The sequence below is a fragment of the Acomys russatus genome, chromosome 32 (assembly GCF_903995435.1).
Source record: "Acomys russatus chromosome 32, mAcoRus1.1, whole genome shotgun sequence".
Taxonomy (NCBI): Eukaryota; Metazoa; Chordata; class Mammalia; order Rodentia; family Muridae; genus Acomys; species Acomys russatus.
In genome coordinates, this window is record NC_067168.1 from 27725702 (window position 1) to 27743734 (window position 18033).

General features: G+C 41.3%; 1 protein-coding gene across 2 annotated transcripts in view; it reads right to left on the reverse strand.

Moving 5' to 3' along the window:
* Nucleotides 1-5192: 5192 nt before the first annotated feature.
* Ppp2r3a (protein phosphatase 2 regulatory subunit B''alpha) overlaps nt 5193-18033 on the reverse strand; it is an 89044-nt gene continuing 76203 nt past the window's right edge. For both annotated transcript variants that reach the window (XM_051140636.1, XM_051140637.1), the window contains exon 13: nt 5193-5392. In XM_051140636.1, the coding sequence (XP_050996593.1) occupies nt 5266-5392 (127 nt within the window). In that variant the 3' untranslated portion in view covers nt 5193-5265. The remainder of the gene's footprint in view (nt 5393-18033) is intronic.

The following is an 18033-nucleotide window of genomic DNA, read 5'->3' on the forward strand; positions in this document are numbered from 1 at the left end:
GAAGAGCTGTTTTATTCTGAACATAATTGAATTTATATAGTTCATGACAGTTTTTAAAAATATAAACATTTTTAAAATTGGGTTTTATTTAAAATAATTTTGGAATAATGCCCTAAATGTACCCAGATTTATGCATTATACTTAACTGCCGTTGGCGGCTTCTTTGATTTTTATTTCCTGTTTATTTGTCACAAGCTTTACCTTGAATATGCTTTTTCTTTATTTTTTTTCTTTTTGGGGGGGTGCTGTTCATAATGAAGGCTTCTTTGTCAAGGCCTTAATTAAAAATGCCTTTAATGAAGCCTGCACATTTAGGTGGGTTTAAAGCTCGGAGGATTTTCTTTAGAATGCTCTTTTGCATGTAAAGCACAAACTGTGTTTCAGTTTTTAATGTACTTCTTCCTATTAACTTTATGGGGAAGACAAAAACATTCTGTTGACGGGAAGTCTAGTCAGTTGCTTGAAAAGAGCACAGCCCAGGTTAAACACGGACTGGCTAGGTGGAGACGACCTTGTGATTTCAGAGTTGCTGCTTTGGTAGCACTTTTAAGAAAAATACTGCTAGGGAATTTCCAGTTTCTACTGCATTCACCATCGAGTGAGATCTGGTGTGTTGAAGTTGTTTTGATTTGGCACACAGCATGTTCAAATGATGGTTACTCGCCTCATAAAGACATGGAGAAGAATCCTTTGGACACAGAGCAGATGACACCTCCTGTTTTGTAGTGTATCCTGGTGTCATTTTCTGTGAATGTGGTCAGGTAGTTGTTTTGTTGTTGTCATTGGGCTTTTTAAAAAAACAAACAAACAAAAAACAAAAAACAAAAAAACCCAAAAAACAAAAACAAAAAAAAATTTTTTTGGTCTCTTTTTGGTGGGGCGGGGGTGGGCTAAAGCCATAGGAAGAAAAATGTGATGTATGTGTCCAGTATGTACGACTTTGTTTTTGTTTTGCAAGAAGAGTTGAACTATTTTTGATAACAAGAGTAAATGGTGGAAAATGCTTCTTAGTTGTCTTGTCTTTATTTGCTTACCAAGTTCTGGAATTTTATTTAAATTCTTTACGTGATAGCAGTGTCTTATGAAATATGTATTAACCTAAAATTTGTAAGCTGTTGAACCAGATGCCCTGCTATATAATCGTGTAAATCTGTTTTTTATTCACTAATGATCACTGCAGAAATGAATAGAAATGAGATTGTACACATGGATAATTAGGCTATACTTTGCAACTCTCCCAAACTTTCCTAATATGATCTTAAAATTCATGGAGTACCTCATTGCTATCCAAATTTGATAATCTTAGCTTTGTTTTTTGATGCATGGGAAGTTGGCAATATAGGCAAAGTGGAAATCAGTCTGTGAGGACCTTGATTGTTATGTAATATTGCCAATGATGAATTCAGGTTGTTTTTAGCACAACTTTCTCTTTTTTATGCTGGTATTCTCACTGCCACATTTTTGGAAACCTGTATCACACCTTAAATCTATCAATAAATAATAGTTTTCTAATTGTATGTTGTAGAATACTGAGGAGTTTGGGATCACATGTTTTGAATGTCTGTAGTAGCCTGGGGAAGAGGACTTAATTACAGTGCCTTGGTTTTTATATCGTTTTTTTTTTTTCTGAGACAAAGTTTCTCTATGTAGCCTTGACTATCCTAGACTCGCTTTGTAGACCAGGTTGGCCTCGAACTCACAGCGATCTGCCTGCCTCTGCCTCCTGAGTGATGGGACTAAAGGTGTGCGCCACCACACCCAGCTTGCTTTTATTAGCATGCACTTTTTTTTTAAAAGTAATGCTGACAAATGACTTAACTAAGAATTTATTGAAGGGACTGGATTTATCCATCAGGACATGAAATTATAAAACAAGACTATGTTTAAATTGGTTATTACCTTGAATAACCTGAGTCCTCATCATTAGAGAGCTTAGTTTTTCCTTTGATTAGATTCACTGAGTGAATATTTTCATCATGAAGTCCTAGGGTAAAGTGTCTGTATAATTGCTTTCTTTTTTAAAAAAACAGTAAGGTTATTCCATGATAACCTTACTGAAGAAAAGTAAAGATGACAGAGAACGAGTAGACTTTCCTTTTTCCAAAGGTAACAATGCTTTTAGAACATAAAACTCAAGACTGGATGGTCTAGACCTAATACTCTGATTTCATTTTAGATACCCAATAACATGTCCATAGTATATGGATGAGGCTAAAGTCCTTTTTGATCTGGAGACTCTCTTATCCCAGAGGAGACACTTCCCAGGCGGACACAGATGGTGGCATCCTTAAGGCCTAAGTGTTCCCACGTCTTCCAGGAGTTATTCTTGCAAAAACTCAACTTTGCTTACGGGGATTAAAAATGAATGTTATCTAAAACCAAAAATGTGTAGTGAACACAACTCAAACATATGACAGCTTTATTTATTTTGTTTGGCAAAAAGGGGGAAACAAGTCATGCACCACCTGTCCTCAAAACACTTGCAAAGCTGAGCAAATGATATCTGGGGAGTTAGAGTCAGTCTTTCTTTGACATTTTGAACAGTATAGTAACAGATAAGATAGACACAGGGAAATATACAGAATTTTATTAGTTTGATTATGTTGGCAATTGTGCCATGAAACCCTCCTTTCATTAAATATTTAGATCAGTGATTCTCAACCTGTGGGTCACACCCCCTTCCCCAGGGGTCACATATCAGGTATCCTGCTTATCAGCTATTACAATTTTTAACAGCAAAACGATAGTTATGAAGTAGCAACGAAATAATCTTAGGTCGGGGGTCACCCCAACATGAGGAACTGCATTAAAGGGTGGCAACATTAGGAAGGTTGAGAACCACTGATTTAGATTGTAATTATCTTTTTCAAGGTCCCTGGGATATTGTCACAACCTGACATTTCCAGTTTGGTAGTAAGGAATATACTTAGCTTGATCTTTACTAAAAAGTCAAATATATACTAACTTAGTTCCTTAGAAGCTACATTCCTTGCACTCATTTCTAAGGTGAAATGCTTGCTTAAAGTTCTTGAAAGTATACTTCAGGTAACCCAAATTACATAGTCCTTAAACTGAATGGTGGTGATGGGTTTTGATCAAAGTGAAAGCAAGAGCAGTTGATTAAGGGTGAAGGGACAAGGCAGCAAAACAGGAAGAGGCTGAGTGCAGTGATGGTGCAGCACTCTTGTCAGCACGTGAGTGGCTCTTGGTTCTGAGTCCCAGTACTACAGATAAAGGGTTCACACATTTCAGTACAGCTAGTGGGGCCTAACTGGCTCAGCCCTTTGCTCATATTGTTTAAGGGATTGGATTTTTAAAGTTGGATTTTATATTGTGCTTCTTAGTCTCAAATACTCTACAATATAGAGCTGATAAAATTCTTTTTAAAGAGAAGTATTACCATTTTGTATTTTTATCTGAAATTAAAAAGTCATTTATCCTTCCTGCTAAAGATTGGATGAGATTGGTGATAATATGTAATTTTTTTTTTTTTCTCCCAAGGCAGGGTTTCTCCTGGACTAGTTTTGTAGATCAGGCTGGCCTTGAACTCACAGTGATCCACCTGCCTCTGCCTCCCAAGTCCCGGGATTAAAGGTGTGCGCCACCACACCCGGTTTCGTAGAATTCTTTTTAAGGCAAGGTTTCATTGTAGAGTCTAGGCTGGCCTCAGACTGTGAGCCCGCAATCCTCCTTCTATCAGTGTCCCGAGTGCTGGCATTATAGTAAACAACATTTATCAGTGTATTTAGGCTATTGTATATAGTGCATTCTCCATCTCCTGCCTTAACTACCTAAATCTTCAGATTTTAGGCATATGCCACTACACCTATTTTTTTTTGTGTGTGTGTGTGTGTAAAATTTTCAATTTAGTTGCTGTTTTATGTGTGTGAGCTACTAGTTGTAATAGTTCCCAGTTTCTGGATGGTTACGTGGAGACTGAGTCATGAAGTTAAGGTAAGTAGGGAACTGGAATATCTTGGGACAAGTAGGGTTGCAAAGTGTACATTTCCTAACTTCTCTTTGTCTCCATGTGCTTGGCCTTAAGCCAGCAACGACAACTAGGATGGAGAGAGAAGGAAGGTTATTCTGAACCTTTAAAATCAAATCAAAACAAAACAGGGATAGGGATAGGTTGATGGCTTTGGCAGACACAGATAGTAAAAAGTTGCTTTGATTTAGAAATGACCATTCATTTTAGTAATTTTTTTCCAGCAGTAAGTATATTGTAGGGTTTGGCTGCACTGTGGACTACTGAAAAATACAGGATTCTGAATTTACCACTACAATAAAAAGGCCTTCTACTATGGGTGAGAATTATTGTTTTCTTCCAAGTTTGATAATAGTGAGGTGGAAGAAATATCTGGTGTAGTAGTTTCTTTTCCACAGGAAGTAACGAATACTGTTGTTGAGTTTGGGCCTTTGCTTTGGGCTTAGTCTAGTATTCAGGGGAGGGGAAGGAATATGTGTAGTGAGGCGTCTGCGTGGCATGTCACGTCCTTAAGTCTTCAAGTAGGCCTGCCAGAAACGAAGACAGGGCATCAACTGGTTTGTAGATTAGTACGTCACCCAGCAATCCTCTACAAATGTTAAGTGCCAGAGTCTACCTGTCTTCATTTTAAGGATTTTTTTGTCTTGAAATTTTGTACAAGATCCATCACAGTCAGATGAAGAGGCTGTCAGAGCTTGCCAGCAGAGGGAAGGGCCCAGCGGTTGGTTCTGATACCTGAGAATGTAAAGTGACTAGCAGTTGGGCAGGTCATGGTGAAGTTACATTAAACCAGGTAAGTTCACGGTCTGTGAACTGCAGTACACATACGTAGTCTCTGAGATGTTTCCGCAGTGCTTTGTTACGACGGCAAAGTCACTTCTAGAGGCCCCTTTTCAAGTTCCAGAATTTTTGACTCAAGCTTTTTGCAAGTGAAGTTTTCTTGTAGGTTCTGTAGGAGCCTGTGGGACCACAGGGAGCTAAACAACACTGAGGCAGCATCTGCTGTGCATACAACTGCTTGGCCTCCTTTCCAGGACAACCTCTGGATATGAAGGCTGCAGAGTGCTGACTGCAGACTCGGAAGGTGACTGACGACAGTATGTTACTTCCAAGGAAGAGCTCTGCGCGAGGCTTGGGGCAACTGGAGGGGTCTCCTGTGCTGAACTACTGAGAGCATTTCAGTTTCTAGTGCACTTTAGAGGAACCAAAGCCTTTACAAAGCAGTGTGCAAACTAGAACATTTCTACACACCATCCTTTTTGTGTAGGTACTGGCAACTACTCTTCATCCACTGACTGAAGCTTTCCACATTTCTCTGAAAGGCTTGAAGTTACTATTTTATTGCCCTTGTTTCCAAAGTCAGAGGGAGACACAGGTTCATCTGCTTCATAATCTTCAAAGGAGCTGAAAGGACAAAGCAAAATTAGTTGGTTTAAAACAAAAAACAACGGTATAGCTTATAAACACTTGGGTACATGTCAATTGAGCTGCTCTGAGGAGCAAAAGCTTTCTGCTCCTTAAAGCTCAAGTCCACATTGGGATTTGTTGATGAGCAGAATTAGGAGCTTTACAGTGTTTACCCTGGTATTTCCACCCAGGGGAACGTAACACTCAACAGCGTTTGTATTAGTGTCTCTCTCCTTGGCCCCTATTGACACATTTAGATGTCCAAGGTGTGTCTGTTGAAGACTTGACGTCCACTTGTGGGTTCTCCCCCATTCTCTTCATGCTAGGACGAATTCTAATTCTCATTTTTCCCTTTAGAGCCTACTGATAGCCTTGAAATGCCATGTCTCCCAGGTTCAATATCTATCTCTTGTGAATGATAGTTGCCTGCCCTAAGGTATTCAAGTAAGTATTCTGATATTAGGTTGAGCCTAGAAAATACATGTGGTTACCATTACTTGGTGACATTGGTATAGCCTGGTTATTAGGACCTAATATATACTAGAAAAGTGCTTTATTCTGGAGCCACACATCCAGTTCCCCCCTTTTTTCTTAAGCTTTGTGTGTATGAATGTGTGGCCTGCACGTATGCATTTGTACCATGTGTACTGTGTCTGTGGAAATCAGAAGAGGGCATTGGACCCCTGGAACTGCATTATAAATGGTTGTGAGCTGCCATGTGGGTGCTGGGAACTAAGGTTGGGTCCTTTGCAAGGGCAACAAGTGCACATAACTGTTGAACCATTTCTTCAACAGCCCCCTCTTCCCCAAATTTAAACATTAAAAAGTCTACCTAATGTTTTGAAAACTTACTTGTCATTCTAGCTCATAATGCTTAAACTTGGTACCTGCAAAAAACGTTCTTGATTTGCTGCTTCTTTTTATTTTTTTTTAAAGATTTATTTATTACGTGTACAATGTTTTGCCTGCCTGTACCCCTGCAGGCCAGACGAGGGCACCAGATCACATTATAGATGGTTGTGAGCCACCATGTGGTTGCTGGGAATTGAACTCAGGATCCTCTGGAACAGCAGTCAGTGTTCTTAACCACTGAGCCATCTCTCCAGCCCTCTTGATTTGTTTCTATTCCATCGTTCCCCATCCTTGAGGGGCCATGGATATGTCATGGCAGTGGGATGTGCTGGTAAGGAGGCCATATTGGGGCAGCTTTGCCTTTCCACTAGATTCGAGTGGTATCAAAGTAAACTAGAAATGACACATTAGGACTGCCTGGTCCTGTCAAAATGGAAGACATTTTTCCTCCCTTGGTCCCTCACTTGCTGTGTGGAAGCTGCTAGTGTCTTAAATACGTCAGTGCAGGTCTGAGAAAAAGGCATGTTTCCAGAATTAAGTCAGCGATATTAATTCAGTAAATAATTGAACTGAGATTGCTGAGTCTGAGCCAATGTTAGGATACAACGTAATAGGAACGACAGAAGCAATGATACAGCCTCTTCCTGCTCTGGTAGCCTGTTGGAGGCCACTTGGGATGCTGGCTAAAGGATTAAAACGTGGGTCATGGAGCCACGACTCTGGTTTTTCTCTGTGTAGTCTTGGCTGACCTGGACTCACTCTGTAGACCAGGCTGGCCTTGAATTCACAGAGATTTGCCTGCCTCTGCCTCCTCAGTGCTGGAATTAAAGGTGTGTATGTGCCACCATGCCTGGCTGAGCTACGACTCTTAAGGTCAGGTTCTAATCGAGTCTGATCAGTGTGTATCTTTGGACATTACTTAACCCTACTTTAATTTCCTTGACTCATGAGCTCCCAACTACCAGGTGGAGGTGATCAGTGTCTGATACATAAGAAACTACCAAATGTAGTTACCTGAGCATTATTGACACCTAACCAACCCGATTGGGGGTAAGATTATTTGTGAATAAGAACCACCCCTTTACCCCAACACCGTGCCAGCCAGGTGCTTCCATTCTGGCACTTGAGGCAGGGGCACTGCCTCTTATACATTGAGTTCCAGGCTGGTTAGGCAGGCCTACAAAACAAAAAACCAAACCAAAAAGATTGATTCCTTTTGGTTAGTGCTGTGAAAACCTAGTCAGGCAACACCTGGAGATACTAGGAGGGTCCTGTGGCATCTAGTTAGTACAATCTAGGGATAGAACTGGACCTATGCTGTGCCCTGAGGCCACCTCATGATCACCAGCTTCAAACTAGTACAGATGGAGCCTGCTCTACCTCTTACCCCTTCAGCAGCACTGGGAGGCAGGCTGTGGACCGAACGCTTCTCATTTGCACTCTGGGGCAACCTTGGTTTTCATGTTAATGCTGCCCCACTTCACCTGTGCTTTGGAACCACCATGAGGTCTGGCCTCAGCCTCTGTCCACACTGAAGGCCCCAGTACATGTGGCTGCCTATTAGATGACTTTTTTAGGATGATCACATCTGAAACTTGAACTCACTTTCCTGCTGCCCTGCTTCTCCCCGTGTTAGTGAGCCATGGACCACTCAGAGCCAGAACCCCAATATCCCAATTATGTCCTTTGCTTCTTTCTGTATCTAAATCCAGGCAGCTGCTCAACATACTATACTTTCTGGATATAGCTCTGTTTCTGTCTGCCATGGACTAGCTTAGGGAACCCTGCTTTCTTGCTTGAATAATGATGTTTTCTCGTGACTGTATTTCCTGTCTAGAGACTGGACCCTTTGCTGCTGCTATACCCAGATAGCATAGTCTTGGGCTTTAATGGCAGTGTTTTTCAGTTACCTAATACACCTTTCCTTTCATCAAACTGTGCTCATTTGTTTATCTGAAATGCCACTTAAAAGATTCTTCATGGGCTGGAGAGATGGCTCAGAGGTTAAGAGCACTGTCTGCTCTTCCAGAGGTCTTGAGTTCAATTCCCAGCAACCATGTGGTGGCTCACAACCATCTATAATGTGATCTGATGCCCTCTTCTGGTGTGCATGTGTACATGTAGGCAGAGCACTGTAAACATAGTAAGTAAATAAATCTCAAGATTCTTTTTTTTTTTTTTTAAAGATTTCTTTATTGTCACATTATAGATGGTTGTAAGCCACCATGTGGTTGCTGGGAATTGAACTCAGGACCTCTGAAAGAGCAGGTAGTGTTCTTAACCACTGAGCCATCTCTCCAGTCCCAAAAGATTCTTTTTAAGAGATTTATTATGTATATATATTGGTCTGCTTGCATATATACTTGCACACCAGATCTCATTTTAGATGATTATGAGCCACCATGTGGTTGCTGGGAATTGAACTCAGGACCATTTGAAGTGTTGAAGAGCAGCCAGTGAGTGCTCTTAACCTCTGAGCCATCTTTCCAGCCCCCACCCCCAAAAGATTCTCCATTCTAGGATACAGACTTCTATATAGGACAATGGTTATGTGCTTACTGCTCTTGCAGAGGACCTGAGTTTGGTTCCCAGCACCTGTAACTCCACGTACAGGAAATTTCACATCCTTTTTGACTTTCTCAAGCACCTGCAGACAGACACTCTAAACCCCCTTCCAACACTTAAGAGCAGAGGCGGTGGATCTCCGTGAATTGGAGGCCATCCTAGTCTAGTGAAGTCCAGCCAGGACTACATAGTGAGACCCCTTGATAAAACCTATTCATTGTTGAATGAGCAGAGGCGTCAGGATGAGAGTGCATCAGAGCTCAGCATTCACAAGAACCAGGCATAAAACAAGCAGCAGCTCTCTTAGAGGTACTGACACTACAGAAATATAGAGGCAGATAATGTTCAGAATGTGTCAGCAATGGCCCTGCTTTTAGAAACTAGATTTCCTAAAGTTTTTCCCTCAAATAAGCAAACTTTTGGGCAAAAGTATCATGCTGGTTCTGCAAATTCTAGGATGGAAACACTACTAGAGTGAACAGAGATGTTGCTGGCACATACATGGTGTGACAAAGGATTGTATGTGTTTTCAGGTGTTGACTGGGAGCTGTGGTTTGAGCCAAATTTCTGAAATTCTGATTATTTACAGAAACAAATGGCTATTAGACTCAGGGCTTGCTGTGGGCAATCTCATACATGTTGGGTATAAACACAGACTAAAATATTCACTAGTTCTTTACGTTGGAGCTGTTTATAATCCAGAAGTAGATGTGTGAATGACTTTTTTTTTTCTTTTTTTTAACTTTCTTGAGAGGGTTTCTCTAGAAGCCCTTGTAACCTCAAACTTAGCCCCAGTTCTGCCTCCCAGTATTGGGATTAAAGGCATGTGCAGCCACATCCAGCTTTATATCTTTAAAGAAAGGTTTCCACTATGTAGCCATGGCTGGCCTGAAAGTTATTATGTAGACCAAACTGGCCTTGAACTCCCAAGAGATCCACCTGTGTAGCTTCTAGAGTGCTGGGATTAAAGATGGGTGCGACCATGTCCAGGTTATTTTTGATAGAATATTTTTATTCTTTGAGAATTTTATATATGCATACAATGTATTTTGATTTAACTTACCCTGCTTCTTCTCCAACTTTTTAAAAAATAATTTTCATTTAGTTTTTTATTTTATGTGCATTGGTATGTAGGTGTCAGATGCCTTGGAACTGGAGTTATAGACAGTTGTGAGCTGCCATGTGGTTTCTGGGAATTGAACCCAGGACCTTTGGAAGAGCAGATAGTGCTCTTAACCTCTGAGCCATCTCTCCAGCCCCCTTTCCCTCAACTTTTATCACCTTCTCCAAATTTCATATCATTCATATATGAATGACAGGCAGGGACAGGTCCTGGCTTCCCCTTGTAGACCAGGCTAGCCTTGAACCCAAAGAGACCCACCTGCCTCTGCCTCCCTGAGTGCTGGGATTACAGGTGTGCGCCACTGTGACTGGCCCATTTTTTTAAAAAAATTGTTAAGTACACTAATTTGTGCTGTCCATATACATTCATGGGTATGGAACCATATGCTGGAGTATGGTCAACCTACGAGGGCCACACCCTAAGAAAACTGCTTTTCCTTCAGAAGCATCAACTATCTATAGCTCGTCTAGGGCAGGGACTTGTGAGCTCCCCTCTGCACACTGAATAGTGACTGGCCTGATTTTGTATTTTATCTTATTTATTTATGTTTTTCGAGACAGGGTTTCTCTGTGTAGCTCTGGCTATCCTGGACTCACTTTGTAGACCAGGCTGGCCTCAAACTTAGAGATGCACTTGCCTCTGCCTCCCGAGTACTGGGATTAAAGCCATGCACCACCACGCCATGTCTGATTTTGTATTTTAAATTAAAATCATAAGTCCTTTAGTTCCAGCCCTAGGACACATGGTAGAAGGAGAGAACTGACACTCAGTAGAAAACTGTTAGAATAACAGATTCTTTAATTTTATGTGTGTGTTTTGCCTGCATGTTCCCCATGTATGCACAGTGATCACAGAGGCCAGAAGATGCAAGAGTCCCTGGAACTGGAGTTACAGATGGTTGTGAGGGGCCATGTAGGTGCTGGCAACCAAATCTGGGCCCTTTGAAAGAGCAGCAGGTATCGAGCCATCCTTCCAGCTCCCTAAATTCAAAACAAAATACAGTCCTCCCTATTTTTAAAGATAAGGTCACCTTAGATAGGGCAGGCTGACCCCAAATGCATGGTTTTCCTGCCTCAAAAGCCCAAGTGTTTGCAATTATGTCTGTACAGAACAATTCTTATCAACTACTTACATAGACAAGTTACTGCTTTAGGGAACATCCGAAAGCATTAAAGTCTTGTTGGTTTTTTTGTTTGTTTGTTTTTGGGTATTTTTTTTTTTTTTCAAGACAGGGTTTCTCTGTGTATCCTTGGCTGTATTGTACTCACTTTGTAGACCAGGCTGGCCTCGAACTCAACATCAATCCACCTGCCTCTGCCTCCCGTGTGCTGGGATTAAAGGTGTGTGCTACCATGCTGGGCCTTAAAGTCCTGGTTGTGAGTGCTAGTAACATTGTTACTTAAGTATATGGAAGCATAAATACTTATCTCTGGATTACTTGGAGAGGTGTTTTTAAAATTAAATATTGTGTGTGTGCACGATGGATGTGTTTATGAGGGCACATGGAGATCAGAGGGCAACTTTGTGAAGCTGGTTTTCTCCTAACTTTATGTAGGTTTGGGCGAGCAAACTCAGGTCTACAGACTTTAACAAGCACTCTTCCCTGCTGGTTCATTTTGCCGCCTTCCCCGCTTAAACACACTTACCTTAGATGTGTAGCTGTCTAGAGTGTTTCTGAGTGTCCCTGCATGTATGTGAAAACCAGGCAAAGGGCTCTCTGTCCTCCTCGATTACTTTCTTCTTCTTTCTGTGAGACAGTCTCTTCCCCTCAAACTGGGGCTTGGGTTTCTCAGCTGGGCTGGAAGCCAACAACCCACTTCGGAGCTGGGGTTACAGGCACTTTTGGGAACACTTGTCTTATCGTGTGGGTGCTGGGATTCTAAGTTACTTTGTTGTAGAAAACATCAAGATGATAATTATAAATAACGGCATGTCCCACTTTCCTCATATATGTCTGTGAATCAGGAACCCTGGTCTTCCTTGGTTCATTAATGGGTTCAATTTTTATGCTGTTCTTTGTTGTGATAATTTGTCATCCAGCCATGCTTACCTGCAGTGTCTCCAGCCGTAGCCTGGCGTCATTTATTGGCTATTGGCTGAAGTAAGAGGTAGCATGGCAAAAGGGCAACCTATGGCTCTTGTTAGATGGGGGCAAGTTTTAAGTGTGTTTGGAAGGTTATGTGAGGACATCTTAGGGGTGTTACTGGCTGGAGTAATGATGCTTTCTGCCTTACAGTGAATATCTACTGAGGCACATCCCTAACAATCTACCAGGTGATACCGTTGTATACAAGACAGAAAACAGTTTTTGCTTTTAAGAAGCCCACAAACTAGTGGTAAGACGTTTTCACTCATATGACAGGCTCTGTTGGACATACTACACCTCACAATCTATTGTTTACACAACATATTGACTGTATCAGTGGGGCCATGTCCTGTGCTCTGGGAATGAAGCAAGCAGCCTGGGTGATAAGTGCTACTTACAGCTGGCTGAATTCTCCTTGGAAGAGGTTATATAAATATGGCCATGGTCATAGAAGCGATAGAAGTCAATAGACATTGCTTTTTATTACAAAGAACGAGGCCCAAAGACTTTTATATATTGTCTTTGTTTGTTTTTGCTTTTTAAGACAGGGTTTCTCTGTGCAGCCCTGGCTGTCTAGGAACTCACTCTGTAGACCAGGGCGGCCTCAAACTAAGAGATCCACCTGCCTCTGCCTCCCAAGTGCTGGGATCAAAGGTGTGCGTCACCACTGCCCAGCTATACATTGTCCTCTTTAAATCTTACAGTAGCTTGGTATGGCAGAGGTTTGTGGAGGGGATACAGAGGCTTGGAAACCTGGGATCACACTAGTAAAGTGATGGAACAAGGAGTTTAGTACTGTCTAACTCCAAATTTCATGTGTGTGATGTTACAGACTCCAACTCTACCCAGTGTAGTCATAGCTATATAGTTAATGTAGTGCTATACACAGCTCCCAGTGTAGCTCCCAGTAGCTGCATGCCAGGGGTTTACATGTACTATGTCCAATTCTCAAAATGACTCTGCAAGGCAGGTAGCAGGATCTTCTGAAACCAAGCTGGAGGAATCAGGTAACCTGCCCAGCTGGTGACTGGGCCAGCTCTGAGTGGCTCCTAAGTCTCTAATACTCTTCCTTTTTCTAACACGGATCTGGCAATTTCTGTGTGACATTTATTTACTCTAACTTATCTGTATTTCTTCATGAAATGAAGCCCTAGGCCTTTGGGTTTTTTAGGCATAAACGCAGCTTTGCTTTTGGACCAGTCAATTGTTAACCAGTTTAACAGGCGTTCCCTTTCTTTTGCTGACATTCTAGCACTGCTGTACAGGCTGCAGCTGCTGTCTTCTCTTCCCTGGAGACCTTGGTACCCACACGTGTTCTCTGTAAGCCTTATCTCCCACCACATGAGAAGGGGGTTTGTGACAAGAGCATCTCATATGTCATGGTTGAGTTTCACTGCAGCTGGTGACTGCATCGCCTCTCTTGACCCTTTCCCTGGATCCCTGCCTCCTCTTCTTCCTGTGTGCTGCTTCCTTTGCATTCCATGCACACTGGCACTTCTTGATCTAATTATATTTTATTTTTAAAGGATACTTTCTCTTGTGTTGACTTAAACATACTATGCATTCAGACCAGCACCCCACTCCCCCTTTTTTTAAAAGCAGGTTACAAAAAATGTGGGTGAGAGGAGCACTAAAAGTGGGCTGGAGAGATGGCTTAGAGGCTAAGAATGCTTTCTCTTTTATTAGAGGACCAGAGTTTGGATTCCAGAACCCACATACGCCTGCGGATTCCAGCTCTAAGGAATCTAACTCCACCTTCTGGTTTCTCACATAAACATATATGCATACATATAAAATAAGTCTTTTAAAAAATATGCGAACCAGGCTTGATGGTGCACACCTTTAATACCAGCACTTGAGCAGAAACGGTGAGCCTGGTCCACATAGCCAGTTCCAGGCAAGCCAGCACTGCCGGACACGGGTGCTCAGAACTGAACTCAGGTCTTCTGCAGTAGCAGTGTGTGCTCTTAAGTGCTCACCCCTGAAGAAAATCTTGTGTTTCTTTTTTGAGAGATTTATTTGAGTTACAACTATTAGTAGTTCATTCCTCTTATTTTCTGGGAATTAACTGATAGCAAGAAACTATTATTTCATGTGTATAATTAAGACGTGGAAGTTTGAGAACTGTCTCCCACAAGCTCATCGATTAGATTCTTGGACCTCATGCTTCCCTGCCTGACACTCTCCACCTCTGGAACCATAAGGCAAGGTAAACTCCTTTCTATAAGTTGGTCTTGGTCATAGTGTTTTACCACAGCAACAGAAAACTAACTGATGTATTTCATTACTTCTTCTTTTTTTTTTTAACTTACAATTTCTTTTTTGGGGAGTGGAGGGTAGGTGGGGATTAGGTCAGGGCTTTGCACATATTAAGCACATGATACAGTACTGAGCTGCACTGTCAGCCCACAGCAGCTTAGAGTTTTTCACCATTTCCTGTATTTAGGCCCCATTTACTTAATGATGAAAATCATTTGACATTTCTTTGAGAAATGTTCTGTGAGAAGTAAAGTTTTGCATCTACGGAACTCCAAAAATGTGTTTTTGGATCTCCCATTTTGAATAGATGCAGAATTCTAAATTCAAAGTTTTCTTTTAAAATATTTTATTCATTTTTATTTTACTTGTGTGAGTGTTTTGCCTACATGTAAATTCACTACTCAGGGCAGTGCCCTTGGAGGCCAGAAAAGTGCATTGGGTCCCCTGGAATTACAGACAGTTGTGAGCTGCCATGTAGGTGTTTTAAAGAGCAGCAAGTGCTCTTAACTTCCGATCCATCTCTGCAGCCCTCAAGGTTATTTTCACAGTAGTACTTGAATGGTATTTATGATGTTCAGCTTGACTGTCAGCTTGAAGGGACACATATCTCTAGGCATGCTTGTGAGGGATATTTTAGGTTTAGGGATTAGGTTAGTCGAGGTGTTCTATGTGTGGCGTCACCTTTCCATGGCTGAAGTCCTGGGCTGAATCAAAGGAGGAAAGGAGCTGAGCAGCCGTAGTCATGACCAGGCATGCAGTGTCACCGCTGCCATGAGCTGCCGCTGCCATGATGGACTACAGCACATGGAGCTGTTTGCCCCTTGCGTTGCTTCTGTAAGGTATTTGGTCACAGATGGAGAAATGTAACTAATACAGTGCTACTCAGTTTCTTGTGCATTCACTTTGTGATAATGTATTTTCTTACTGAAAGATTCTCAGTTCTTTATTAGTTTGTGTGGTCAATTCACTCATGTAGGGGTTGACAAACTATATGATAAGCCAAATCCGTTTTCACACCTGTTTTGATATAATCCATGAGCTAAGAATACTTTTAGCAGGCCGGGCGGTGGTGACACACGCCTTTAATCCCAGCACTTGGGAGGCAGAGGCAGGTGGATCGCTGCGAGTTCGAGGACAGCCTGGTCTACAGAGTGAATCCTGGACAGCCAGGGCTACACAGAGAAGCCCTGTTTCGAAAAACAAAACAAAACAAAACAAAACAAAACAAAACAAAGAATACTTTTACCTTTTAAAATTTCATCAAAGGAGTATTTTGTGATGTGAAATAATATTAGTTCTTCTATTTATTTTAAAAGTTGTATTGGAATGCAGTGGCATGCAATTGCTTATGCATTATCTGCACAGTTGTAATAGTGCCCACAAGATCTGAATTACTTGCAAAAAATAAAAAAATAAAAAAAAAATAAATCCTGGGAATTATTTCAACTGTGTCCATTTCACTCACTTTCATGCTGCAGTTTTCTTTTTCTTTTTTTCGAGACAGGGTTTCTCTGTATAGCCTTGGCTGTCCTAGACTCGCTTTGTAGACCAGGCTGTCCTCGAACTCACAGTGATCCATCTGCCTCCCGAGTGCTGCGATTAAAGGTGTGCGCCACCACGCCCGGCCCATGCTGCAGCTTTCATTAAGCACATTTTCCCCCTGGGTCTATGAGAGGGCTCAGAGGTAAAAAGTACCTACTTCCAGGCCTTCCAACCTGAGTCTGATCCCTAAATCCTACAAGGTAGGCAGAATCTATGTCTGAAAGTTGACCTTTGATCTCCAGATAAGCACCTCAGCGTATGAACCTTTACAGTTATGTCCTCATCCAACAGTAAGACAGAACAAATGAACTCCCCCATTTCTAAGACATAGCTGTAGATGTTAAGCGTGCATTTCCCCGTTCCTCTGAATACTCATTCTGATGCCTGTTCTGATCTCTGAGTGACTTCTTCCAATGGTGGAAGTCCCTACGTTTGTATTACATTGGTATTTCTCAGCTGTCTGGTGTGTGTTCACTTTTCTGTGTAGTTGCCTCTGTCTTACTAGTTGCTCAGGAAGGGGAAGTGGGATTGCTGGTGTTGTCATCAAAAAGAAGGTTGGAAAGATATCTTTGAGTGGCTGCTCTTGCTCTTTAGTTCGCACACACTCTGCTTTTGCTTGACCTCTGTGAATGCTGCTTCTGGTCCTCCTTCCTAGGTTTAGTGACATTTGGCAGGGATCACTGAGAGCTTCCCCACATCTGTAACAACTACCCCTTTGTGTTCTCTTACAAAGAGCCTTAGCTGTTGGCTCCTCTGGTCTGATCCTGTTCACTTTCCTTCTACTGGTCCACTTAAAGCTTCTCTACTTTTAAGTAGTTCTCTGATTTTTCTTTTTTTAAGCTTTCACCCTCCATTGCCAGAATCTTGCTATATATATCTCGGGCTGTCCACAACTCACAATCTAGCTGCTTGGTCTTGTGGATGCTGGGTGCCACAGGCATGAGCCAACAATACCAGCTAAACTAAAAAAAAAAAAAAAAAGATTTTATTTATTTTATGTATGAGTGCTCTATCTTCATGTATTCTTGCATGCCAGAAGAAGGCATCAAATCCCAGTATAGTTGGTTGTGAGCCACCATGTGGGTGCTGGGAATTGAATTGAGGACCTAAGGAAGAGCAGCCAGTGCTGCTACCTGCTGAAACTCTTATCTACATAGTGTGGGAGCTGAAAACTGCAGCATGTATCCAGTCCCCTTTCTAGTCAGAGGCTAGTCTGAATTAGTATTTTTTGGATGCTTCATTTGTGTCCTAATATGTATTCTGTGAATGCTTTATAGATAAAACCCACAAAGATTTTATTTTTTTAATCTGGAACTACTTTACTATGTCTATAAATAGGTTTCAAGCCCCACCTTTGACTTTTTTTTGTTTTGGACCCTAAAGTCTAATAATATCATGAAGGCAGCTTTTTAAGGAGTCTTTTAAAATTATTAAAATAGTTTGTTTTGGGTGGTAGCCATTATTCCATAACTGAATTATTTTAATAAAAAACTTAAGCCATTTTCATTCACTGATCTAGACCTTTAGGTTTGCCTTGGTCAAGTCATCAATGGTTTATGCTGCAGGTTTGTGCTTTTGTGTGTGTGTTTTGGGACTGAATGAAAACGTTTTGAGTTTGCCTTTACTATTCTAGGTAAGTATGCTAACGTTTAGCTCCCCCTCTAGCTCGACTTGGTAGCTTTTTAGGGTGTCTACTGAGACTTGGTAATAAAGCTTACTTACGTATTTTCTTCTGTGTCTCCTTTCTATTGTTACTGCTAGTATTTATACTAGGTTTCTTCAATTTATCCTAATTTTTCTTAAAGTATATTTTCCAGCAGGTGATATTCTATTATCTTTCTAGTTCAGTGGTTTGAAACCATTCTAATGCCATAGTCCTTTAATACAGTTCCTCATATTGTGGTAACTGCCTCCCACCCCCAGCTCCAACCATAAAGTCATTTTTGTTGCTATTTTGTAACTATAATTTTTCTTCTGGTGTGAATTGTAATGTAAATGTCTGTGTTTTCCAGTGGTCTTAGGTGACCCCTGTGAAAAGGTCAACCCCCAGAGGGTTCTGATCTAGCTGGTTAGCCTATTTTTAATATTTAAATTGAATTCTTATTGTTATTTTATGTCATCGCTGTAAGGCAACTGAAGGTAAGGCTTATTTCTCACCCCAATCATGTGACTTGTGTTTTTTAAATTAATTAAGAATTTTTAATTTATTAT